This window comes from Heloderma suspectum, chromosome 2 (assembly GCF_057233095.1).
Source record: "Heloderma suspectum isolate Gila_16-S chromosome 2, 16-S_ref, whole genome shotgun sequence".
In the NCBI taxonomy this organism is placed as follows: domain Eukaryota; kingdom Metazoa; phylum Chordata; class Lepidosauria; order Squamata; family Helodermatidae; genus Heloderma; species Heloderma suspectum.
The window spans coordinates 285,737,268-285,762,503 of NC_139459.1; the positions used below are offsets into that span (position 1 = coordinate 285,737,268).

The 25,236-nt window shown below is 43.2% G+C and overlaps 1 protein-coding gene across 1 annotated transcript; it reads left to right on the forward strand.

Moving 5' to 3' along the window:
- The first annotated feature begins 78 nt into the window (after positions 1 to 78).
- Positions 79 to 24,402, forward strand: WDR82 (WD repeat domain 82). The gene is made up of 9 exons (XM_084839709.1): positions 79 to 461; positions 12,958 to 13,055; positions 14,853 to 14,919; positions 15,129 to 15,228; positions 15,483 to 15,599; positions 16,068 to 16,223; positions 17,647 to 17,716; positions 17,949 to 18,091; positions 23,636 to 24,402. The coding sequence occupies exons 1-9, from the start codon at positions 301 to 303 to the stop codon at positions 23,663 to 23,665; spliced, it is 942 nt and encodes a 313-aa protein (XP_084695835.1). The 5' UTR covers positions 79 to 300; the 3' UTR covers positions 23,666 to 24,402.
- Positions 24,403 to 25,236: the final 834 nt, after the last annotated feature.

The window sequence follows — 25,236 nt, forward strand, 5'->3', positions numbered from 1 at the left end:
CCTCCCTCCCATTTCCTCCGAAGCCCCACAATTCCGGGCGCGCAGGCCTCCCTTCTCCCCGCCCCGCCCTCTGCTCAGGGCCCCCTGGAGCCGCAAGATGGCGGACACAATGAGCGGCCGCCGCCGCCTCCTTCCCGCAGCTTGAAAGAAGCCCGCCTGAGGGCGCAGTCCGTCAGCTCGCCCGCCTGCCCGGCCCTCCGCGCCGTTCCCGTTCCCTCCCCTCCGGGGCAGGCTGTTCCCGCTTCCCCTCGCTGTTCCCGGCGTGCAGGCCCCGCCGGCTCCCCGGACGGCGGAGGCGGTATGAAGCTAACGGACAACGTGTTGCGGAGCTTCCGCGTGGCCAAGGTGTTCCGCGAGAACTCGGACAAGATCAACTGCTTCGACTTCAGCCCCAACGGCGAGACCGTCATCTCCAGCAGCGACGATGACTCCATCGTTCTCTACGACTGCCAGGAGGGCAAGTGAGTGCGGGCAGCGGCCGGGAAGGTCGGCGCGTGGGGGCCCCCCGGGAGGGGGCGGAAGCCCCTGCGTAACGGGGAGACCCTCTGGCAGCTTCCCGCGGGAAGCGGGGCTTACTCAAGGAGCAGAGCTCGTGGTTGTGGGATAAAGAGCAGCTCTTTAAAAGAAACCGGGTTTAAGCGTCGGTGGGAAGGATGGTGTTGGTTGGACTAGGTCAGGGATAGGAGGAAACATCTGCCTTTCAAGGAAGGGAGCGTTTGGGCGTGAGGAGTTCGGAACAACTTATTTTTTGCCTTGAAGGAAGGCAGTCCATATTTTTCGTTTCCAAAGTTTCCAAAGGCATAGCTGTGTTGCAGCTAAGGCGACAACGAGTCTTGTGGCACCTAAAAGACTTAACAAATTTATTATGGCGTGCTTTTACAAAGAGGTGTAAACTGCAGTGTTAGCCCTTCTGATCTGAAGCTTATTTTTGCATTTAAAGATGCAAGAGAGCTGAAACCATTTGGTAGCTGACGTGTTTCATTTCTGAACTGAGTAGGTGCTAAAGATTCTTGGATAATTGTACTTTTCAAGATATTTGCTTTACACCAGTTTTCTTCGATGCCCTCTAGATTTTTTGGACTGCAACTCCCAGCATTCCTGACCGTTGCCTGTGCTGGCTGGTGCTGATGGGAGTTGAAGTTCAAAATATCTGGAGGGTACCAAGTCGGGGAAGGCTGCCTTATGCTTTAACAAGATGATATTGTAAGCCTATCAGATTTATGTGAGTAGGGCCATCAGTGTAGATTGGTCTAGGGCAATATCTGCCCAGCTTTAACAAAAGGGTGTTGACGGTAATAAGGAGAAGTTGTTATGAGCACAAAATAGCCGATTGCGTCTTGATACAGGATAATTTGCTGGATGTTCTGAATAGGAAAAAACAATCAGAGGAGGGGGCATGCCTTCCTCCCCCCATGCCAGTTTAAGGATGTTGTAATCTAGATGAAAGAAAGCAAAAGGAAGGCTACAGCTGACAGAGATGAAGGCCCAGTTTGCACAATCACTGCAGGATACCATGGTTTATTTAAGCCGTGGTGGGTGGTGGCATGTGCCAGTGGTAATTTTGAATATTCAAGCCATAGTGGGCAGTTGCTGTGGCTTATCATGATGTCTGAACCTGGTGAGGGTGGGTTGTTCAAGCCAACATGTGCCACAATCCACAGTGGCTTAAGCCATGGTGGAATACAGTGATCGTGCAAACTGGAGTGGCACAGAGAGCTAAGTTTTAAGACTCAGGAACAGTATTTTGAGGTGCTGCCTGGCTCCCTAGAGATCTCAGATGGGGGCTGTGTTTAAGCTATGTGCCCACCTATGTTCTGCTTATTTGTAAATAAACCAAATATTGCACAACACCAATATTCACTCGCCCCCAAGTGATCTCATTCTAAAGGAAACCAAACCTGGGAAAGCACTGCACACCTGAACTCTCTCACCACTTGCAAAAGTGGGATGTGCATAACAGTAATATTATTGGGGGACCTTTAGAATATATGTGTGCAGGGATGTGTGTAAACCGAAGCTGAGGGAGATAGGTTTTGTGGGTCCAGAAATGGTACCCTGCATGGAATAGGCTTGGGTCAGCAGTGGAACATGAAGTGAATCTAACCAGTCTGTCAATAGCAGTATATAATACTGTAGATTACAGCAAACTAGCCACACTTTCATCACTTGCAAACAAATGAAGCTGAAATTATAGCTGTGATTATGTCAAATGTTGTTGTTGTTCAGTCGTGTCCGACTCTTCGTGACCCCATGGACCATAGCACGCCAGGCCTTCCTGTCCTGCGCTCTCTCCTGGAGCGTGCTCAAGTCCATATTCATTGCATCGGTGATGCTATCTAGCCATCTCATCCTCTGCCGTCCCCTTCTCCTTTTGCCTTCAGTCTTTCCCAGCATCAGGGTCTTTTCCAGAGAGTTTTCTCTTCGCATTAGGTGGCCAAAATATTTGAGCTTCAGCTTCAGTATCTGTCCTTCCAATGAGCACTCAGGGTTGATTTCCTTTAGGATGGACTGATTTGACCTCCTTGCAGTCCAGGGGACTCGTAAGCGTCTTCTCCAGCACCACAGTTCGAAAGCATCAATTCTTTGGCGCTCAGCCTTCCTTGTAGTCCAGCTCTCACAGCCATACTGGGAAAACCATAGCTTTGATTAGATGGACCTTTGTCGGCAAGGTGATGTCTCTGCTTCTTACTATGCTGTCTAGATTGGCCATAGATTGGCTCCTCCCCAGGAGCAAGCGTCTTTTAATTTCATGGCTACAGTCACCGTCTGCGGTGATCTTGGAGCCCAAGAAAGTAAAATCTGTCACTGCTTCCATTTCTTCCCCTTCTATATGCCAGGAAGTGATAGGGCCAGATGCCATATCTTAGTTTTTGTAATGTCGAGTTTCAAACCAGCTTTTGCACTCTCCTCTTTCACCCTCAACAAGAGGCTCTTGAGATCCTCTTCGCTTTCTGCCATTAGGGTGGTATCGTCTGCATATCGGAGGTTGTTGATAGTTCTCCCGGCAATCTTAATTCTGACCTCTGATTCATCCAGCCTGGCGTTTCTCATGATGTACTCTGCATATAAGTTAAATAAGCAGGGTGACAATATGCAGCCTTGTCGTACTTATCGACACCTTCCGACCTGAGGGTCTCATCTTCCGGCGTCATATCTTTTAGCCTTGTGATAGGTTCCATGGGGTTTTCTTGGCAAGAATACTGGAGTGGGTTGCCATTTCCTTCTCCAGTTATGTCAAATACTCCTCTGTATTTGTCTTGCCCTGCATCTGGAAGTCAAATGATTTGGTGATTATAAGTATTTTTGTGCATGGAGTTTGCGGCTGTTAGTGGATTTGAATGAAATGGAGTGTAATGTAAAGGCTTCTGTTTTAATTCAGATTCTTTTTGTTCTTACTCAGTGTCTTGTTAAGGTTAATCTAGAAACCATTTTTCTCTGAACTGTTTCCTTGTTGCTAAATGTGAAGCCAAGAACAGTGAGACAATATAAATGATTACTAGATTCAGCATCACACCTGTAACAGATTTTCCTTTAGCTTGCCTGCTAAGAGTCTGGTACACTAAATCTTCTGAAATGTAGTTTGCTTAACTAATGTGCAAATAAGAAGCCCTGCTGGGTGTCTTCATCAGCTACTATCAACTTTCTTCCCTGTGGATTTCAAAATTTTATTTTGGCTCTTTGGCATGTTCATTCAATGTACTCAAGTCTTGTGGACCAAGCACAAAGTTTGTGTGCATTCCCCGCACCATGTGTGCATACACCAGATGTTGGGAATCAAGAATTGTGTGTGATCTGCATGCAGGAAAAGGGATTGTGCAGGTGTGAAAGTTCCTAGGCAGCATCGTACCTGGGGTGTGGGGGGGGGCAGTGAGGGAGGGCGCAAGTCTTTTGTACTGTGCTGTTATACAGTTTGTAACTTGAAGTTTTTAACTCTTGTTCCCTGTTGTAATGTCACAAATACAGAATTTCATATTTACCTATGAGCACAGTGTTTTTCTTTTCACATTTGTGATGGGTTCTTAATAAGATTTTGAACATGATGGTTAGGTTCTTTCAGTTTCTTGAGTATGTTCTAGATAGGAAATGAAACCAACTTTATCTTGGTTTCACATTAGTTCTGAAATACCTTTAAAATCACGAGAAACTAAATTGCCAGTACTTTAAAAAAAATAGTACTACATTGCTAATACTTATTAGGATAGGTCCCCGCAAATAGGTATTTTTTCCTTCTCTTTTGTGGACATAATCCCTATATTAACAGCTTTATTTTTCAAGTGAGTTCATACAGAAGCTTCCTTGTATTGTAAAATATGTAGATTCCAACTTTCTTCATTCCTTAGTACCATTATTTGCCCATACTGAAATTACGAGGCTGTAATCCTGGCAAAAACATTCCCAATCTATGAGTAATTATACTACTGTATAGGGGTCACTGGGACACCTTGAATTTGTTCTCATTCTGTGCATATCATAGAGAATTTGAAAATGATCTTCCATCGTCATCCATGAGGTTAGTGAGCTATCTGCAAGAATGAATCCATTTTTGCTACAAAATATCTCCTACTGAAATTGATTAGTGACATAAAATTGACGAATGCTTTGACCTCTATTTGATTCTTGTGGATTAGCGTACTGGAATGAATCCTGGCTGAAAGTTACATACTATTTGCATTCCTTTAATAAACTTTAAGTAAATTGTCTGTCTACTTGAAAAAGTGTGTGTCAGGGTTTCATAGTTTTTCCCAGTTAAGATATGAAATATTTTTTTACTTACATAAGTTACATTCTGCATCTTCAGTGGCCATTTTGTGTTCCTGGGGTGGCTGGCTTCCCCTTTCTCTTCTGGAATTTTTGTTTATAGTCATACTTTTCCGTGCATCATTCATTATGCTTGTTTAATCCAAGGCTTAGGTTAAGTTTTTGTCTTCCCTCTTCAACACAGATTTGTGTTCTCTAGTTACAGTTCTTTAATTCAATGCAATTTGTAGGAAACTTTTCCAGATTATTCCTGTGCCTATGTAACTCTTTAAAATAATTTTTTAAAATGCTATAGCAAACGAAGACATTGTATAGTTAGTTAATTAGAATGCCCTGGCAATAGCAACCAGAGCTACATACATGAAAAGGCACTCCCTTGTAGTGAGACTGCATTATTTTGTAACTCTAAGAAGTAATGTTTTATTTTCTGCTTGTTTGAAGGAGAACTTAGGCCAAATGAGCTTTTTTGAAATAATAGTTTGATTTTATGGCAATCCTATGATCTTGCACTTTAACATTTGTAGTAACATACTGTTCATCACATTTCTTTTACCAAGACAAGTGGTTGTCAAGCCTACAAGTTCCTTACCCTCTCACTGGCAATTATGTGGGATGGATTTTTGCCACCTGTCGGTGGGTCACAGCTTGCAAGCTCTTTTGCCTGTTTGTTCCTCTAGTGATTTCTCTGACTACACACAGACATAGCAGCGCAGAGTTGTCATCGAGTGTCCCCAGTTCACCCAGCTTTTGCTATTGTCTGCAACAGTTTGATAGGAGCATGATGTACCAGAGAGAGTAATATTTGCTTTCTAGGTGTAGCAGAAGTGACCCAGCATGTCCTTTCATTTGGCACCTTACAATATATTACCAAAATGTTTGGAAATCATACATTTGGAGCATTCATTGATTAAATACGATAACCTACCAGTATCATATGAGATACTGTGCTGGTTTGCACATAACAGTAAACCATAGTTTAGTTTTGGAACAAAGCAAGCCATGGGTTAATGCACTCTTCCCACCTCCCTTTGCACCCAAGAGGAAGCGATTTAAAGCTTCTTTTCATTTTTAATTTATTGTAGTTTTCTGTTAATCCAAACTGAGGAGACTCTACTTAATTTAAACTTTAAACTAGCCAGACTTTCCCCAGTTTAGTTGTAATGGAAAACTATCATTAGTTTAGAATCAAGAATGGATGCTTCTGATCTCCCCTTCTGGCATGCACCTGGAGTGGGAGTATGAGGCCAAGGCTTGCATAAAACATTACCTATAGCATTAAACCTTTGTTTAGCTTAGCATCCAAACCAGCTTATTGCTTGTGAGGTTTAGGGCACGATCCTATGCATGTTTAGACAGAGAAAAGGTCTACAACTCCCAGCATTCCCCAGGCAGCCATGCTGGCTGGGGAATGCTGGGAGTTGTAGGTCTTTGTCTAAACATCTATAGGATTGTGCCCTTAGTGTTTAGAATGATGGGTTTAAGTTGAAATGTCTGCTCAAACACAAAGTTCATAATTTCTTGCCCAACCTGCCACAGAGTTGTTATGATGATAAAAACCCTGGAAGTCCCCTTGAGCTTTTAAGGGAGGTTATAATAAAATGAACTTCTTCAGGTTGTTGTAGAGACCACAACTTTTCCTTGTAAATTTCTTGGCTGATTTAAATATACTGGCTTGACTCAGTAGTCAAACGTTTTTGTGGCTTCCTCTGACCCTTCCCTTCCCCCAAATCTTCTCCATGTGCTAGAGAACTTGGGGGAGGAGAGGTCTCTATGTTGTGTTGTGTTTGGGGCCAGGTAGGAGCAGTGCTGAGTTGTTGTGCCACTTCTGTCTGGCCCAAAGGTAAGTGTGATGTGAGAGACAGCTACCTCTGCATTTACAACAGCAATTGGGCAATGTGAGGGAACTTATTACTGCAGTGATAAGTTAGATTCAAGTCTTAAGATATTGGCTGTATTCCCACGTTACTGGCTTACTGTGAGAAATTGCTCCTGCTGCAAGCAGGAGTGGCTAAACAAACCTCAGACCTTCTATCCATGGCTTATTTTGGGCGATGTGCATGTCTTGGGAGAGACAAGCCAGAGTTCCTGGTTCACACATCATGATAAACCATGGCAGGAAGTTCCGTGTTTTGTTTAGCCACTCCTGCTTGCAGGAGGAGTCAAGCAGAAGCGATGGGCTCATTATTGTGTTGTGCAACTGCGTTCATTGTGGCATTTTAAGGTTGTGCTTCTGTTGCAGGAAAGTGTCCCAAGAATGAGAATACTGTACGTTCGCTAATTGTGATGAATTGTCTACTATCTGACATTATCATTTATTTATTTTATTTATTAAATTTATGAATCGCCCATCTGGCTGGTCACCCAGCCACTCTTATTATCATAAAAGTAAAGTAAAATTTTGAACTGTATGAAGTAAAATATGCAACTCATCCATGGATATATTTCATAGGTAGCCCAGCTCCTTTTTATTTTTGTTCTGGAAACAAAGCAAAGTTGCTGTGATCTTGCTTGGGGATAGAAAGGGGGCTCAGAATTGTCACACACATTCAAGTCTGCAGAATAACCTTGTCTTGTCCAAATTCAGCAGAAATGTGATGAGCAAACAATAATTTACTCAGATTGGCACTAATAGCAGCTGTGGCTGGTCCTAACTGCGTTATGGAAAATACTGTGTTTTCTTGGACATATTAGCTGTGGTCTGTGGACAGGAAAGCTAGTGCATACCTAGATATGTAAAATTTCCAGAAATTCTGACGCTGTGGGGGGAAAATGGCAGGTGAGAAGAGTCAGAGGCTGTGTCGTGTAAAGACCTTGTCACTTATGTTGTGAGAAGGATATGCTTGGCATAATCCCAGACTACATCCCTAGAACAAATACCTGAAGACGTTCTGTATTCTGCAAGATTTGAAAGTACCTTTCCAACATCGTCCTGTGAGCTGCTTGTTTTGTAATCCAGTCAAATGCACTAACAGTGCTATCATCACTTACATTTTTGCCTTTGAAATATGGATCCAAAGCATTTGCAGCAGCATGAATTGACTGGCAACAAAATTCTTCCCATTTCTTAATGAAGTCTTTCACTTTACATTATTATGTACTTGTAAGCAGAGATACACTTAGATTCTCAAAATCAGTTGATTTTTTCTTGGTCATTTGGTAAGGAATGTCTGTCAAAAGAGTACTGTCTGATTTAGATACAGTGAGTGCTGAAAAATCTGGCTTTAGAATCTTCAGGGAGTCCTGCAGCTGTACCCAGAAGACATCCATTACACTTCTGGGTACTTTGATCCTCATCTTTTACTATGTCTTGAAGAGCTTTTTGGTTTGTTAGAAAACTTTCAAAAGAGTTCATCACTTCACCCCATTAAGCACCCCATACTGCAGCTACAGTATGAGTAGCTTTTGCGTATTTCATAACTTTTGGTCTTCTGTCAATCTTTTGGACAGTGTTCAGCTTCATAATGTCATTTAGAAGCAAGTTTAGCTTCTGGGCTGCACATCCTATTGCATTAATATAGGGATATTTATGCATTATGATCTCCCATGCTGCTCTCATGGGAGCAGCATGGGATCTCCCATGTTACTTGCATTGCCAGTCAGCAAAGCAAATATTATTCCATTCCCAACGTTCTGTAGGACTTCACATATTTTACAGCTGGTATACTCTGCAGGATGTCTACTCTTGTTCCAGTGCTTCTGTAAAAGAAATGGTTGTGATATCAAAGTTTATGGTTACTTCTCCCATCACATTTGGCCATCCATCTATAAACTACTGCAAGACACAGTGCTTTGCTGATTTTTCCTTGCATAGATTCCATTGCCTCTTCATATTCCAACTCTAAAAAGAGACTTGCTCAGATAATGTCTGCTGGGCAAATGGTTTTAGTAATTTAAATGTTTCCTGCCATTATGCATTTTCAGTTAATGACAATGATGTCCAGAAGAATATATTGCTCTTCCAAAAGCTTGGACAATTTTTTCCTGAACTTCAGGTATCATCTTGTCTCCAAATGGAGAGTCTTGTAAAATGGTGGTTTTCAATGTTTGGTTATTTGAGTTTGCTGATCTTACAGAAGCAGCAGCAGAAGGCAATCTTCTGGGTTGAGAGCCACTTTCGGTTCTCAGTCATGAAGGATTTTTTAACATCTACAGGACAAGTCTTACGTAAGAGGATGCGATTGGTCATCCTAGTAGCGTTTGGAAATACATACTTCATTTAACAGTACTTGAAAATCACATTTTCCCTTTAGAATAACTTGCAGTATGGAAACGCTTCCATATGCTAGAAGTTGGTCTCACTATTTTGTTGAGGGGGGGAAAGAAACACTTAATTTAGAGGCTAGCTTGCATGTAAATACTACTGTACAGCATGCATAAATTTAGGAATGGATGGAGGAGAGGCCTCTTTTCCCTGAGTCAACTGTAAACAACTTTCCTGCCATACAGGCCTCACTTCACTGCTAAGGTTGATGAGTGATTTTTCCAGAAATCATCAGATCAGTAGGAATTCAGTTACTACATAGGGGTTATGAAGATCAACCAATGCAGGTAAAATATTGTTTAGTTTTCTGTATTAAGATACATTTAAACTCTTACCTTTCAATGAAGAAGTATACTTTCTTTCAGCTCCCTTGTGTTGCTCTGTAGTCTTGTGGATCTCAAGGCCACGAGGAGTTCAGCTCTTTCCAACTCCATAAACATTAGACTTGCTCTTGCTCTTCTCCAGAGCCTTTTGAGCAAGCAAGGCACTAAGCTTCTTGTTCCTAATCTTTACGAGAACAAATGAATGCTGCTGCCAGTGTCCTTCACTCCCAGCCCTTTGAGGCCTTCTCAGAGGACAGGAACAGATCCACCAAGTACTAGTTTGGATATCAACAAGAAGCCCACAAGCAAAGAACTGAAGCACTGAATTCTCCTTCCTTGTCTTGTGAAAATGGCAGTGCACCCTGGAGGCAGAAATGCATCTTGGTCTTGCATTTGAGAGTTGTACTCTACTGTTTTTGGCTTAAATTGAAGAACGTGGGGAAAACTACTGAACCATTCAGGTATGACCCAAATCATGTCCCTTATAAATATACAGTGGAGGTGATGAATAGATTTAAGGGATTAGACTTGATAGACAGAGTACCTGAGGAACTATGGACAGAGGTCTGTAACATTGTTCAGGAAGCAGCAACTAAATCCATCCCAAAGAAAAAGAAATGCAAGAAAGCCAAGTGGCTGTCTGATGAGGCTTTACAAGTAGCTCACGAAAGAAGGGAAGCGAAAAGCAAGGGAGAAAGGGGAAGATATACCCAACTGAATGCAGAGTTCCAGAGAATAGCAAGGAGAGACAAGAAGGCCTTCTTAAATGAACAATGCAAAGAAATCGAGGAAAACAACAGAATGGGAAAGACTAGAGATCTCTTCAAGAAAATTGGAGATCTCAAGGGAACGTTTTGTGCAAAGACGGGCATGATAAAGGACAAAGAAGGCAGGGACCTAACAGAAGCAGATGAGATTACGAAGAGGTGGCAAGAATACACAGAAGAACTATACAGGAAAGATCTGAATGTCCCTGATAGCCATGATAGTGCGGTCACTGAACTTGAGCCGGACATCCTCGAGAGTGAAGTCAAGTGGGCCTTAGGAAGCATTAGTAACAACAAAGCTAGCGGAGATGACAGTATTCCAGCTGAGCTATTTAAAATCCTAAAAGATGATGCTGTTAAAGTGCTGCACTCAATATGCCAACAAATTTGGAACACTCAACAGTGGCCACAAGACTGGAATAGGTCAGTTTACATTCCAATTCCAAAGCAGGGCAATGCCAAAGAGTGTTCAAACTACTGCACAATTGTGCTCATTTCACATGCCAGCAAGGTGATGCTCAAAATCCTACAAGCTAGGCTTCAGCAGTATTTGAACCGAGAACTACCGGAAGTACAAGCTGGGTTTCGAAGAGGCAGAGGAACTAGAGATCAAATCACTAATATTCACTGGATCATGGAGAAAGCAAGAGAATTCCAGAAAAACGACTATTTCTGCTTCATTGACTACGCTAAAGCCTTTGATTGTGTGGATCACAACAAACTGGCAAATTCTGAAAGTGATGGGAGTACCAGACCACCTTACCTGTCTCCTGAGAAACCTGTACGAGGGTCAAGAAGCAACAGTAAGAACCGGACATGGAACAACCGATTGGTTCAGAATTGGGAAAGGAGTACGACAAGACTGCATATTGTCGCCCTGCTTATTTAACTTATATGCAGAGTACATCATGAGAAACGCTAGGTTGGATGAATCACAGGTCGGAATTAAGATTGCTGGGAGAATTATCAACAACCTCCGATATGCAGACGATACCACCCTAATGGCAGAAAGCGAAGAGGATCTCAAGAGCCTCTTGTTGAGGGTGAAAGAGGAGAGTGCAAAAGCTGGTTTGAAACTCAACATTAAAAAAACTAAGATCATGGCCTCTGGCCCCATCACTTCCTGGCATATAGAAGGGGAAGAAATGGAAGCAGTAACAGATCTTATTTTCTTGGGCTCCAAGATCACCGCAGATGGTGATTGTAGCCATGAAATTAAAAGACGCTTGCTCCTTGGGAGGAAAGCTATGGCACACCTAGACAGCATAGTAAGAAGCAGAGACATCACCTTGCCGACAAAGGTCCGTCTAATCAAAGCTATGGTTTTCCCAGTAGTAACGTATGGCTGTGAGAGCTGGGCTATAAGGAAGGCTGAGCACCAAAGAATTGATGCTTTCGAACTGTGGTGCTGGAGAAGACTCTTACGAGTCCCTGGACTGCAAGGAGGTCAAATCAGTCCATCCTAAAGGAAATCAACCCTGAGTGCTCATTGGAAGGACAGATGCTGAAGCTCAAATATTTAGGCCACCTAATGCGAAGAGAAAACTCCCTGGAAAAGACCCTGATGCTGGGAAAGACTGAAGGCAAAAGGAGAAGGGGACGGCAGAGGATGAGATGGCTAGATAGCGTCAACGATGCAATGAATATGAACTTGAGCATGTTCCGGGAGAGAGTGGAGGACAGGAAGGCCTGGCGTGCTATGGTCCATGGGGTCACGAAGAGTCAGACACAACTTAACGACTGAACAACAACTCTACTGCTTGTCCTCAGTTTGCAGGCATTGCAATGATCTGATATTGTACAAAGGTTTAAGGAAGTCTGCCTATTATGTAGTTATTAGAAATCATGTTGGAAGTAAACACTGGGTAGTAATATATAAACACCTTGTTTTAAACATTTTATTCATCATAGTCTTTCATAATCCGTTTTTTCCAATTCTCAGAAAAAACAAAAAAGTTCTTGAGGACAAAAGAGCAGGGGTGGCTGGGTGGGATTTGCATCTCTGCCCGCAGTTCCATGTATCTTCTGGATGTTCTTATTGTTCATTGGGAGCTGTTTCTTTCTTTAATTTAATGGTGTGAGCTAGGATTTAATCATTTGATATTCTATTATAGGGGTTGGCAATGCGGCATCCACGGGTGCACATACCACCACCATGACCCCCCTGTGCACCCTCCATACCCTTTCCTCTCTCTGTGACATTGAGAAAGTGGGATGAAGGAGGACATCTAGGGTGGAGGGAGATGTGTGCGGTGGCAGGAAGGTCTGTTTGTGCAGGGGGAAGGATGGAGGAGGAAATCAGTGAGGGAGGGGGAAAGGGTTGTGCTAGCAGTAGGAAAGTTTATTTGTACCAAGGGAGGAGAGGAGATGAGCGAGGCTGCAGCAGGGGAAAAGAGTTGTGCCAGCAGCAAGAAAGTCTGTTTTTCCGGGGTGGGGAAGCAAGGCGGGCAAGAAAGGAGAGAATACAAGCAAAGGAGGGCAATAAGAGACAATCCAAGTAAGTGAGGGCAGTAAAAGAGAGAGAAATGGGGACAAGAAAAGAGAATCCAGAAATTAAATGCCCACAGTCCCAAATGACTTCAGAGCAGAAGTCCCTCAAGACCTCCAAGAAATGAGAAAAGTGCTTGCGTGGCGAAAAGATAGTCTACCTTAGGTCTATTAGGTTACCTGCATGTCATTTTTCTGGTAATGAAAGCAAAGAGAAAAAGAACATTCTTATAAAGACAACTGGATTCTTTCAGTTACAGTGTGTGATTGCTTTTTAAAAGACTGTTATGGTTGAGCAGAAATCTTAAGTGTTGAAACAAGTCTAATTGTTTTAATACTAAAAAATATTTCTTTCTGGCAGACCAAAGAGAACACTATATAGTAAAAAATATGGAGTAGATCTCATCAGGTACACACATGCTGCCAACACTGTGGTGTACAGTTCCAATAAAATAGATGGTAAGTGATTATTCATTGTCCCCAGTCTTTAGATGGTAAATGACTGTTTTCCTGCTCTTGGGGTCTAATTTTAAAGCATTGCTTTCAAGGAAGTTATCTGATGGTTTTTTGACTGAGCAGTAAATCAGGGTAAAGTGCAAGCATGCAACAGTGATTAGATACCGGCTAGAAAGGCATGAGATTGTCTCTTAACTTTGCCTCTTGTCTAGTTTTCCCTGCATTTTACTTATCTACCTTATCCTAAACTTTTGAATGTCTGAGCTTGTTTTGCAACAGAAATGTGAGTCTGAAAGATGATGCGAGTTTAAATTTTGAAAGTTTTTGTCTAGTTTACTTTTTCATTCCTCACTGTCCATCCTTCCCACATGCTTTCTCCTGCTCCTTTGGTAACATCCAGTTATCCAAAACATTGCCTTGTCTTCTGTTTCTGCTTGCTGCATAGACTTGCAGTTTCCACTTTCATTGCATCCCTCTCGACAGCTCTTGACAGGTTTACCCCATTTTCTCAACAGTGGTACCCTCTCATCCCCAGCCCTGACTCACTCCATCTATATGTTGTTCGTATTCTTGCTCAGCTGAACTTTTTCATCTGCCATCTGTCTGGTGGGAATAATCAGTTTCTGATCTGTGCAGTTCTAATATAAGGACATGTCTCTAGGCCATTCTGGCTGGGGATGGTGGCAGTTGTAATCCAACACATCTGAAGGGCACCAGGTTGCAGAAGGCTGACGAAAGTATTTGACTAACCTAGGCTTGGCTAAGAGATTTAGGGTGCAATCCTATGGAGATAGGTGGCTGCCTCTGAACTCGGAGGCCACCACCTATCCAATGCAGGGCAGGGGAAGCACGGAGCGGATTGTTCCCTCTGCACTTCTCTTGCCTTGCATTTGCAGCTAGACAGCCAATTTTGGCTGTCTAGCCATAGGAAAGCGGAGCGGGAGAGGAGGCTGCCGGACAACACGTAGGATATGTTGTACTGGCATTTCCGCCTGGAATGCCCTGTTTTGGCTGCTCCACACTCCTCTTGTGAGCACGGAGCACGGGGCCGTTCCACACTGCCTATGAGGCAACGGGGGGGGGGGCGGGGGGCGGTTCCTGGAAAACCACATATCCTATGGCCGTCTAGCCGCTGATTAGCGGCCATAGGATTGCTCCCTAAATTTGTCAGTTGGTTTTCTAACTTGCTCTTCTAAATCTGGCTGTTTAAGTCCTGTCAGTTTAAGCTGTACAAAGAATTCATTTCATACCTATTTGTGCTTTGTCTCTTTGTAGTAGTAAAGCTTTTGCCAAATTCAACAGTCATAACCTGAAATAAGATGTTGAGATATTTGGCATCATTCAGAATGAGAGTTTCAGAGCTAGACAAGTGAATCAATTTTCTTTTTCCTCCAGGACACTTGCCACAATGGGTGTGTATGAATTAATGTTAAGTTTCTCCTGATTTGCTGCTTGAGTGAACTCTGCAGATGTATTCCTTTATGAAGAATTCTTCACAAGTTTCAAGCCTGATTCCACCTACCCATACACTGCCTGATTCCAGGCTGAGGTAGTAGTTTGTACAGTTTGAGGGTCTATGATACCACCCGGTACAGGAGATAACTGTACAGGCCACTGCCTTGCCTGGGGCAGAGCATTATCAGCTAAAAGAAGATGCTTCCTACCTACTTTTTCTACTTAGAGAGCCTAGCAGTTTGTCTCAGATTTATGTGTGTGTTTGTTTTATTGAAATAAGTTATTACTACACCAGGTGTTGCAGGGTTGCTGTATAATATTTGCTTTGTTGATGTTTTCTTGCAGATACAATCAGATATCTCTCTCTGCATGACAATAAATACATCAGATACTTCCCAGGACACAACAAGAGGTAAGAAGAGTAGTGCAGAGGTTATGATCTTTGTGGTGTGGAAACAACTACAAAACAAAGGAATGGTTAATAAAGTTAAGCCACAGAAGATTTTTTGAATCTTTACCTCTCTTGCCTAAATGTTCCATGTTTTCTTAAACTTGCAAGAATGAAAGATTAAATATGGTGCAAATTGCTTTGTGTGTTTTATTTCTGTTTCTTTGTTTCAGAGTTGTTGCTCTATCTATGTCTCCACTGGATGATACCTTTATTTCTGGGTCGCTTGATAAGACCATCAGGCTTTGGGATCTTCGGTCTCCAAATTGCCAGGTAAAATATCAGATAGTCCTTGTAAGGTATGCTAGAGGACTGTTTCAAATGTGGAATAAATTATAAATGTAGTCCTTAATTCCACTAAAATATAGTAGTAGAAATGCACACAAAAAACACCCTATATGTGTCTCATGCCTAACTAAGGATGTTGAATTATGAAGGTACATTGATAGTGATAAAAGTAGCACCTTGTTTTCTGAAAACAAGTATGTGGAATCATTCCTTTGAACTCTCCCCCCCCCCCATTCTAGGGTTTGATGCATCCTCAAGGGAAGCCTGTGTGTTCGTTTGATCCAGAGGGGTTGATTTTTGCAGCTGGCGTCAATTCTGAAATGGTGAAACTTTATGATCTTCGCTCTTTTGATAAGGTATGTAATGCTCAGGTGGCTCTTGGGTTACATAGATTCCCAAAAGAGAATTCTAAACATGATGACTGTACCAGGAGTAGAATCTGTGGTTCACTGATTGTGTATTTAAATGTATAAAGCAAAAAGTCATGGTCAGGGTCTCTTACAAGTTAAGGCATAACTAATTTTTGTTAAATGATCTAGAGTGTGCCCTCTTGCTTAAAGTGAAAAGTGCCTTGCTGGATCAGACAAGGTCCAACTAGACCACTTTTCTTTGCAAGAATCATAGCAACCAGTGGGCACTAGCTGGTTCACCAGTAGACTACAACTTACCTTATGCTCACTCCTGGCTTAGATAAGCTAAATCTTCTTGGAAAAACATAGTTAATTCAAACCATGAGTATTTTGTGCAGATTCATGCTGACTTCCATAAGCAGAATGACTGGGATAGTTCTGCTACATGCCCTCATTTGGCTTCCTTTCTTGAAGGGTCCATTTGCTACCTTTAAGATGCAGTATGACCGAACCTGTGAGTGGACTGGTTTGAAGTTCAGCAATGATGGTAAACTTGTTCTTATATCAACCAATGGAGGGTTCATCCGACTCATTGATGCTTTTAAAGGAGCTGTTCTTCATACATTTACGGTGAGGGCTGCTTTCCTTACTTTCCTGGGAGCTCTTTGCTTTGGACTTCCCTCAGGATTAGGGTGAGATGTGTGACCCAGATCAGCTAGTACTGTTTTAGAGGAAGCTTTCTCAGTTGTTCATCTTTCTATGTTTATTCTCCCTCTTGCCCTGTGAAAATGTTGAGGGCATTAAGGCGACCAGATGCCACTTCTGCTAACCTCTTAGTATTGGGTGAAAATTAGAGTTTGGCATTGCACCCCAGTGGGTAAGGCTGAAACAGTAAGAGGGACCACCAATTTGTCCAGAGGTACTTCCTCCTTCATCTGTCGAGAGAGGGAGAGAAAGCAACACTGCCCTATTCCTCTCCTCCTTGGGTTTTTAAATTGATCAGAATTTTTCCACCCTCTTTGTTTACCCAGTTTTTCCCAGGGGAAAAATGGATGTCCCTGTAATGCCATCTCAGCATTTTTCTCTGCCTTGTTCTGGCTTCATCTGCTGAGCCGCCAAATTATGCCTTCCCCATGCCCTTATGGGCTCAAGGTTCCACATATGCAGCTTCTCTGTATGATGAAGCTTATGTAGAGCCAAGCTGTTGTTGTCCATCATGGCCAAAACCAGGGTTTGTTGAACCCAGTAGATCTCTGGGTCTGACAGGGCTCGATTGAGAGCACAACAGTTCGTTTCATTTCAAGTGCACTTCAAATATATACAGTGTTTGTCTAATTGCCCTTTATATACCTCCCCTTTTCACCAAAGATTTCACGTGCACCATACTGTAGGGCTACGGTGGGTAGCCTTTTTGCGACTGAGGACCCTTTGGTGATGTGCAACGTGTTGGGGGCTCACACGCACAGCCTTCCCCTCACTTCAGAACACATCCAGACATGGACTTTTCCTCCACCCCCAGCCATGCACAAACACACACACACACACACACACTCCCCCCCCGCCCCCGCTGGAATGGGGGGGTTTAAACCTCCCCTCCCTGTAAGCGGAGATCCTTTTGAAAACGGGAATCATGCTGGTGACAGCCAGCGCGATCCTGGCTTTCAGAGGCTCTCCATACTAGGGTGAAGAAGGGCAGCACCATCTCCATCCCAACAGGGGTAGCTTTAACCCCCCTCACCCAGCACTCCTGATGCAAACAAGCTTGCTGCCCCCGTGCTGCTCTTAGGTCGTCAGCTGCAGTCTTTGCTATACAGCAGGCTGCAAGATGCCCACGTGTGCTCTAGGGCAGGAGCAGGCTACCTGGTGCCTTCCAGATATTTTGGACTACAATTCCAAGTAATCTGGCTGGGGCTGATGGGAGTTGTAGTCCAAAACATCTGGAAGGTCCAAGGTTGCCTTCCCATGCTCTAGGGGATCCCTGTCTCAGCTTGTGGCATGATTTGACTTTTCTGTTCTCGCTTCATTATAGCCACCAATCTTACTCCTTTTTCAGGGATATAACAACAGTAAAGCTGTCACACTGGAGGCTTCATTCACCCCAGATTCCCAGTTTATAATGATTGGTAAGAAAGCCAGTTTTCCTCTCTGTATAACTGCCGGACACCAATTTTGTAAAGCAATTTCACGGTCACTTCCATAAAACCTCTGGCCCTGAAAAGATTTCTGCCCTTCTTGGGTGTGCCTGCTTGATTTTGTGTGATGATCTGTTTGGTGTCCAGTCACTGCAGTTTACCTGGGTTGCTTGATGGTCTTCTGATGGTAGTTGATACTGATATTGCATAATCCAACTTGCAGGATCAGAAGATGGGAAGATCCATGTCTGGAATGGAGAGACTGGAATGAAGGTAGCAGTGCTGGATGGGAAACACACAGGCCCCATTACCTGTTTGCAATTCAACCCCAAGTTTATGACCTTTGCCAGTGCATGCTCTAATATGGTAAGGAGACCTGTGCGTTTGCAGAATTCTAGGCAAATTGCATCCTTCATTGGTTGGCTATCCTTTAGTTGAAAAGAGGTCAAGGGTTGTCATTAGTTTCAAATAATAATCTTCATTCTCAGGCAATGACAAGGATTCAGTCCTTTTTAACTCTCAAAGTTACCCCTATTAAATGGACAGACTGCAGGCTAAGTAGTTGTGTACCTCTCTGCCTACAGGCATAAAAGAACATAGGAAGAGCCCTGGATGACCCCAGCTTCTAGTATTACAAGACTGGGGTTTGTCTTCTGTTTTCGCTTTCCTATTTAAAAATATGTGAGCTTTTTTCTTAAATTAAGATTTTTAAATTTTACTTTAAATATATTTAAAATATAGTACTTAAAAAAAACCTGGTGTAAAGTACTATCTGCATTTATTATGGTTGGAAAATGGGCCTATAAATTATTTTGAATAAAACCATGTTAAAGTCCATCCACAGTTTCTTTAAGACTCCACTTATGAACATCTATACCCTGAGCTAAAGGGTACTGTTCCTTTTTTAAAAGAAGCAATGAGAAAAATACCTACCTTTTGAGTTCAGACAACTAATAACATGACATGATAGATTATATACTAGCACTGCTTCTAAAAGTAAACTTGATGGGCCTGTGCCATCCTGTAAGCAGGGAAATAGGCACAGCCAAGGCCTTAGGTTTGCCAAAAAGCAAGTTGCTGATTAGAAGAGAGTAAGAAACAAAAAATAGATTAGCCCCTTCTTGATGGGGGCTGTACATATGCAAAGCCCTCCCTTAGAAATGGTTATAAGCTCTATCATTATGGAAAGAAGGCTGCTGAAGAACCATCTTGCCCTGAGGATAGGCAAGGAGGGAGAAGACAGGAAGAGCCTGATGAACTGTCTTATCCAGCACCTGATGGTCACATTTGAGGTGCTGCCTCCCTCCCCACCACTGGGCTGCTGAAGAGCCCTTCTGTTCTGAGGGGAGGAGAGAGAGGAGCAGTCTGTTGGATTACCTAATTGGGGAGAACAGCCTGAAAAGAGCAGGCAAGGGCATATACTTGCGCTGTCAATTAGCCAGTGAAAAGTATGGAAAGCAGCAACTGCTTACAAAGTTTTTGAACTTCAGGCGGGTTTGTACATGATCCAGGAAAATTTTGAAATATCTTTGGCCCTCCCCTTCAACAAGGAAAAAGTTCTCTCCCAGACCAGTTATGGGGCAGTGGGAGAGACGGGACCGTTGTTGTTGTTCCTTTCAGGGTGCACTGCCTCACAGGGTGGCATATACAGTCAGGGCCAGAAATAGTGGAACAAGGATAACTGTTTTGGCAGTTGGCCTCTGTACACCACATTGAAGTTGAAAGGAAACACACCCAGGTGGGAGCGAAGTCAGGACTTCCAGCTGTAATTCAAGGGGTTTGACAAAAGTGGGGCACTACCCATTCAGGAAGTACAGCCAGTGGCATGCACACACACCCGTCATTGGTGGCTCATAAGTAATGGAACGAATGGCAAGCAGCTGCATGGCCAGGTGTGGCCTGTTTCTGGGTGCCCCATGACCAATCAAGCAGATCAAAGGCCTGGAGGTGGTTCTGAGTGTTACATTTGCATTTGGTCTCTGTTCACTGGAACTCCCAACATGAGGTCCAAAGAGGTGTCCATGCGAGTGAAGGAGGCCATCATTAGGCTGAGAAAACAAAATAAACCCATCAGAGAGATAGCAAAAACAGTGGGAGTGGCCAACACAACAGTTTGGAACATCCTGAAAAGGAAGGAATTAACTGGCAAGCTCAGCAACAGCAAAAGGCCTGGAAGACCATGGAAGACAACTAAAGGGGATGACCGCAGAATTCTGCTCATGGTGAAGAGGAACCCTTTCACAACATCTAGCCAGGTCAAGAACGCTCTTATGGAGGTAGGCATGTCATTGTCAACATCTACAGTCAAGAGACGGCTGTATGAATGTAAATACAGAGGCTTCACAATGAGGTGCAAACCACTGGTAACGCTCAAGAACAGAAAGGCCAGATTAGCCTTTGCCAGCAAACACCTAAAAAAGCCTGCCCAGTTCTGGAATAAGATTCTTTGGACTGATGAGACCAAGATTAACTTGTACCAGAATGATGGGTAGAGAAAAGTATGGAGAAGGAAAGGAACAGCTCATGATCCAAAGCATACCACATCATCTGTCAAACATGGTGGAGGCAGTGTTATGGCATGGGCATGTATGGCTGCCAGTGGAACCGGGTCACTGGTGCTTGTTGATGACCTGACTGCTGAGAAAAGCAGCAGGATGAATTCTGAAGTGTACAGGGCTATACTTTCTGCTCAGATTCAGCCAAATGCTGCCAGTATGATAGACGCCGCTTCATATTGCAGATGGATAATGACCCAAAACATACAGCAAAAGCTACCCAAGTGTTTCTCCAGGCAAAGAAGTGGGATTTTCTTCAATGGCCAAGTCAGTCACCTGATCTCAACCCAATAGAGCATGCTTCTCACTTACTGAAGACAAGACTGAAGGCAGAAAGACCCACAAAACAAGCAGCAGCTGAAGGCAGCTACAGTAAAGGCCTGGCAAAGCATCTCGAGGGAGGAAACTCAGCATTTGGTCATGTCCATGGGTTCCAGACTTCAGGCAGTCATTGACTGCAAAGGATTTTCATCCAGGTATTAAAGGCGATCCTTAAGTTTGAAATGATGTTGGTTTGTTCCATTACTTATGAGCCACCAACGATGGGCGTGTGTGTATGCCACTGGCTATGCTTCCTGAATGGTTAGCGCCCCACTTTTGTCCAGCCCCTTGAATTACAGCTGAAAGTCCTGACTTTGCTCCCATCTGGGTGTGTTTCCTTTCAACTTCAGTGTGGTGGTGTACAGATGCCAACTGCCAAAACAGTTATCCTTGTTCCAATATTTCTGGCCCTGACTGTAATACTACAAAAACATGAACTTACAATTAAACACAGACACACACCACCACTAGCAGCTAATGGTTTTTAAACACCAGTGCAGACTGGAAAAAATGAATCTTCGGGTTGTTGTTTTTTAAAGTCAGCAGTGATGAAGCCATAGGTATCTCCCTGTGGAGCCACCACTGAGAGAGCTCTGTCGCTAGCAGCCACCAGCCTAATGGCTGTTGCTGGTAGGCCAAAGCATAAGGCCTCTGACACTGATCTTAATGCTTGGGCAGGCTCATATAGATGTAAGCAGTCCTTCAAATAATGTGATCCCAAATCATTTAGAGCAGGGGTGCACAACCTTTTTGACCTGTGCGCTGCATCATGTGGCGCCAGGGGGCCACATATGCCACACACACTCACTCATGCACATGCTTGCACACATATGTATATTGTTTTCTGTTACCCCATTTTATTCAGTGGGGTATTTAATCCCATCCTTCTTATAATGTATCCTCCCCCTATTACATCCCATATAATTTGTCTCATGTATTTTATTTTCTGTTACCCCCTTTTATTCAGTTTATCCCATCCCTTCCTTCGTATAATATACCTTCCTCCTTATAATGTTTCCCCTTCAAAGCATCAGCTTACTTTTCCTGGAGAAAGCAGCAGGAGGAGTACTGAATTCAAGCTATCTAACTTACAGGCTGCAAGGTGACACTGGCAGACGCTACTCCAGGGCTCTGTGGTTCCTGCCATAGAAACCCTGTTATTCCAGAGTGCTGCCAGAAGTAAATAAAGTACAAATAAGGAAGTATTCTCTGAGCTCCAGAGAACATAAGAATATGCCTAATAAATGCAGAAACAGTTTTATTAGTGACAGCAGTGGAGTGGGGGAGAGAAAGTCTGTTTTAAGTGGCAAAACTCTCTGATATGGTTAGCTTGTTCATTTTTTAAAAAAATGTCCGCACTCTGGGGTTGTTGTTTTTTACAGTAGAGGGTTGTGTGGGGTTGCCCAAAAAGCCTTTGAGGGTACATGCAGCACACTGGCCACACTTTTTGCACCCCTGATTTAGGGCTTTCAAGGCTAAAACCTGGAAACTAACAGGCAGCCAATGTAAATGATACAAAAGCGGCATTTTCTAGCTGCTGCGTTCTGTAACAGTTGCAGTTGCTGAATCGTCTTCAAGGGCAGCCCCACATAGGATGCATTGCAGTAATCTAACCACTTCTTCCTGCTGTATTGCTCAGATTTGAGGCTGGCTGTGGATCCCAGAGGTAGGCAACACAGTGCTCTTCAGAAATTTTGGACTACAACACTGATAATCCCTGACTATTGGCCATTCTCGCTAGTGCTGATGGGAGCTGTAGCCCAAAACATCTGGAGCGTGCCAGGTTGCCTACCCTTGGTGTAGCCAGACCCAAAACTACTGATCTATAGCACTCTGTTAACAGTGTAGGGGAGGGATTTAACGACTTACTCCATAGTGCTACTTATCTATAGCATTGAGGTTTGGGACTGGCAATGTAGTGTGAGGGGGAAGTTTAAATCACACCTCCCTTTGCTGTACATTCAGGTTGGAAGCCAACGCTACTTTCCTCCCCTTCACACCTTTCCAGGGGAGAAGCTGAGTTCCTACAGGCCCCCCAGCTTACATCACACTTCTGAAATGCTGTCACTATATAGGTGATAGAGGATGGAAACAGAAGAGTATATGTAAACCTCCTATGAGCCAGGCTGGGGAGGGCTTGAATCCGTATTTTGCAAGAGAAGGATAACCATCACTTCCTGAATGCTGATGTATAAGTGGGTTGGAGTGGCTACGGTAGACAGGAAAGTATTGAATACCCACATCCATGTATTTTCAAGGAAAATACAGTTTCTCTTACATATAAGTTCTTGTGTCCTTGCCATAAGTACAGAGAGTCAAATGGAAATCTGTTAATCTTGCAGTGGACTACCCCCATTTCTAGACACACTGAACAATGTATTTCAAAACACATGGGATGCATGAACAGGTAGTGCAAATTCTCAAGTAATGAAATGGCATGTTCTAATGCTAGAATCATCCCATTAGTATGCACCTTGTTAGAAGACTTAGAACGAACTTAAGTCAATTTAAACTAGTGAATTAAATCTTCCCTCCTGTTAATTTGAATTGATATGGCCCAAGAGCCTGCACTGTATTGATTAATGGTGCCATCTTGTACTGGGTCGAGCTATCCAACTTCATCAAGCTATCCTCTGCCTTGCTGAAATGGTGGCAGATGGAGAAATAAAGGGGTAGTTGGGATTAAGATGGGCTCATTCATAATACTATTTGAAGTGGTGGGGGTCACAACAAAGTCATGAATAAAACTGGACTGCTAATGAAGATTAGCACTTACCTGGAATGTGCTGTGTATCTGCCAGTCTAAAAGACTGGGTACAAGGTGTGAACTTCTTGCATTTCTCTTTAGTCTGATCACCTCTATCAAAAGACATTGAGATAAGCCTCCTGAGCCTGTCGGATTTCTAAAGTGCTGGGACTAGTAGATTTTTGCCATTCTCTCAAGACTAATCATTGTTGCAAATCAGCAGCTAATACACATCGTATGCATCTTTCTTTCTTTCTCTGTCTTTCTTTCTTTCTTTCTTTCTTTCAGGCCTTTTGGTTACCAACTATAGATGACTAGTTCTGGATTCATCATTTCCATTGGCCAGTTTTCATGCTGTATTGACAGCAGTGTGACTTGAGAAGTCCACACTGAAAGTATTGGGATTGCATCACTCCGACTGAATGTTCCCATCCAGCACATCCTATGTATGTTTTGCTGCAGACTCTTTGCTGCGTTTCCTCAAAAGGATTTCTTCATTTGACTGTGCAGTACCTGGTCTGGGAACTTGAGAAGAAGATCTTCCAGCATCTCAACAGTTCCAGAACTCATTCTAGCTGAGCTCAAGTTAACAGCTTTGCTCTGGAGTATATTCTGGCTCAATTTTGCCACATCTAATCCATATTGATACTTCAGTCCCTTTTGCTTGTAACAAAGAGTAATCACTTGTAAAACACCTGGGATGCTGGGCTTGTTTAAAAATGAACTTTCCAGCATGTTCTTCTTTCCAGTCAGAAATATCAAACGTATCTATGCTGTGCACTCTTAGGCAAATGTTTCTTTGTGCTATATACAATATTGTGCCATATATGGACAGCATCTGGGACATGCAGGTACTTGGGAGTGTTCTGATAAGAAATCCTAAGCAATACAGGAGTTTTTCAGTTGGAAAAGGCTCTCAAACGGACTGGATGGAAATGCGCTCCCTGTACACCTTCCTTCAGTGTAATCCTAGTTGATTGTGTAAATAGCTGGGGGTGGGGTTGGAAAGGGCATTGTATTTTTTTACTATTAGATATTAAAAACCAACACTTGGACCAATGCAGTATTGTGGAATGAGTCTTGGTCATGTACTTGCCTTTCAAACAACATTCCAAATTCCATTGCATTTTTCCAAGGTACTAGATAACGGTTGTACATCTCTCTCCACCCCTCCACTCCCATGCACAGTTGTTATCCATTATGTATTGTGTCCTTCTGGTAAGTACAGATTTAGTTATCTTGATTTTTTTCTCAGCCAACTTGATGGAACTGTAGAATTTCCAGTTGATGTGCTTATTTTCTTTCTTGACCTGATAGGCCTCTTGCAGAAGAATTGACAGGGCCTGTAGTAAACATGTCCTCTGGCATCCATTTCAGAGCAACAGGAAATGTAACTAAACTCAGCAGTTCTCTAGCTGCATTTGATAGCCTTGGAGGTCTTGATACTGATGCCACGTTTCCACTGCTTATGAAGGCACCGTGTGAACTACTTGGCTCTCCTGCTTCTTAATCTTCTCTGCTGAACACCTTGTACTGACAGCCTTCACATTTCAAGTGAGCAGTTTCAGTGCTTCATGGTCCAGTAGTTTTCGCCCCCCACTTTAACCCCACAATTCTTCTGTCTTCAGCCACCAAGCCATTTTGATAAGGTGCCCAGCTTTGTCCTGGCTTTGCTTAGCATTAATCTAATGCTATAGGGATACTTTCTCTGCATTATTAGTACATGTTGTACTACTCTGAAAGTACAAGTGTTCTCTGCACTTCCAAAGAGCTACTGTGAATGAGCCAGACTGAGGAATGTAATATTGTAAGTTTGGGTTGGTCAGAATCAGGCAGGGTGGAGGGAGAGACACTTCCTAGCTGCCTCTATGCTAACTATATTGTACTCA

Bases quoted from the DNA above. Each gene is read 5' to 3' on its own strand.
- WDR82 (XM_084839709.1), top strand. From the start codon at position 301: ATGAAGCTAACGGACAACGTGTTGCGGAGCTTCCGCGTGGCCAAGGTG. The intron at 14,920-15,128 runs GTAAGAAGAGTA...TCTTTGTTTCAG, and splicing joins TTCCCAGGACACAACAAGAG to AGTTGTTGCTCTATCTATGT. The intron at 15,600-16,067 runs GTATGTAATGCT...CCTTTCTTGAAG, and splicing joins ATCTTCGCTCTTTTGATAAG to GGTCCATTTGCTACCTTTAA.